This window comes from Rhinoderma darwinii, chromosome 10 (genome assembly GCF_050947455.1).
Source record: "Rhinoderma darwinii isolate aRhiDar2 chromosome 10, aRhiDar2.hap1, whole genome shotgun sequence".
NCBI lineage: Eukaryota > Metazoa > Chordata > Amphibia > Anura > Rhinodermatidae > Rhinoderma > Rhinoderma darwinii.
Genome location: NC_134696.1, coordinates 930,173 through 931,844, shown reverse-complemented (window position 1 = coordinate 931,844; position 1,672 = coordinate 930,173). Strand labels below are relative to the sequence as shown.

Sequence of the window (1,672 nt, the reverse complement as noted above, 5' to 3'; positions counted from 1 at the left end):
TGAGGCAGGAGCTGTCAGTGTGATGAGGCAGGAGCTGTCAGTGTGGTGAGGCAGGAGCTGTCAGTGTGATGAGGCAGGAGCTGTCAGTGTGGTCAGGCAGGAGCTGTCAGTGTGATGAGGCAGGAGCTGTCAGTGTGGTCAGGCAGGAGCTGTCAGTGTGATGAGGCAGGAGCTGTCAGTGTGGTCAGGCAGGAGCTGTCAGTGTGGTCAGGCAGGAGCTGTCAGTGTGATGAGGCAGGAGCTGTCAGTGTGATGAGGCAGGAGCTGTCAGTGTGGTGAGGCAGGAGCTGTCAGTGTGGTCAGGCAGGAGCTGTCAGTGTGGTCAGGCAGGAGCTGTCAGTGTGATCAGGCAGGAGCTGTCAGTCACGGACACCAGCAGCCAATCAGCGTGCAGGGGGCGTGGTGAGGGCGGTCCGGGCTTGCGGTGCGCTGTTTGTATCCAGTCCGTGCTTCTGCTGCAGCCGCTCCGGATTACTGGACCCTGTACCCCGAGTCTGAGCCGTTGCCGCCGCCAGGAGATGATGGATATTGTGCGGGCGAGGATGCTGCGCTCCGTCCCATGGTTCCTGCTGAGCGGGATGACTGCGCTCTGCTTCTTACAAGGTAGGAGCCTCTTCCCGGGGAGCCGCAGACCCCCGGCTTCTGTCACGACATGTCCTGATAGCAGCAGTGAGGGGGGAGTGACGGGGTGAACAGATGACGGAGGCTGCGATCTGCGTGTGAATGAGCCGCTGCCCGCCGGGGTCTGTACCCGGAGCGCCCCCCGATATGTGTCACCCCACGGCCCGGCCATGAACACTGAGACCCCTGTGCCCTCCCCTCCATGCGGCACCCAGAAACTCACCCATGTGTGCCCGAGACCAGTGCGGTATCCGGAGACCTGTGGAGCCGTCACCCTCCGTGTCATGTGTCGTATGTGTGTGTTATATATATGTGTGTGTGTGTGTGTGTGTGTGTGTTATATATATGTGTGTGTGTGTGTGTGTGTGTGTGTGTGTGTGTGTGTGTTATATATATATGTGTGTGTGTTATATATATGTGTGTGTTATATGTGTGTGTTTATATATGTGTGTGTGTGTGTGTTATATATGTGTGTGTTTATATATGTGTGTGTGTGTGTGTTATATATGTGTGTGTGTGTGTGTGTGTGTGTGTGTGTGTATATATATGTGTGTGTATATATATGTGTGTGTATATATATGTGTGTGTGTGTTATATATGTGTGTGTTATATATGTGTGTGTGTGTGTGTTATATATATGTGTGTGTGTGTGTGTGTGTGTGTGTGTTATATATGTGTGTGTATATATGTGTGTGTATATATGTGTGTGTGTGTTTATATATGTGTGTGTATATATGTGTGTGTGTGTGTTATATATATGTTTGTGTTATATGTGTGTGTTGTGTGTTTATTGCAGTGTTATATATATATATATATGTGTGTTGTGTGTTTTTCTCTGTGCACACATGGGGATCAGCGGCGCCGCACATGGTGATTGGTGGGGATCAGCGGCGCCGCTGCTTGTCCGTCTCTCCTGCCCCTCCACCCGGAGCCATGAAGTTTCCATTGATTGTGTCACTGATATGATGGGTGCAATGTGCTGCAGCGGAGTGATTTCTAGGAGGAGCAGAGGTTTGGGCTTTTCCTGTGCCTCGCACCCCTCACCTTGTGC

General features: G+C 51.9%; 1 protein-coding gene across 5 annotated transcripts in view; it reads left to right on the top strand.

The window, feature by feature from the left end:
- Window positions 1–431: 431 nt before the first annotated feature.
- Window positions 432–1,672, top strand: part of NTM (neurotrimin) — a 652,265-nt gene continuing 651,024 nt past the window's right edge. For 3 of the 5 annotated variants that reach the window (XM_075839097.1, XM_075839096.1, XM_075839095.1), the window contains exon 1: window positions 432–603. In XM_075839097.1, the coding sequence (XP_075695212.1) occupies window positions 519–603 (85 nt within the window). In that variant the 5' untranslated portion in view covers window positions 432–518. The remainder of the gene's footprint in view (window positions 604–1,672) is intronic. The other 2 variants (XM_075839099.1, XM_075839098.1) reach the window with 1 other exon arrangement.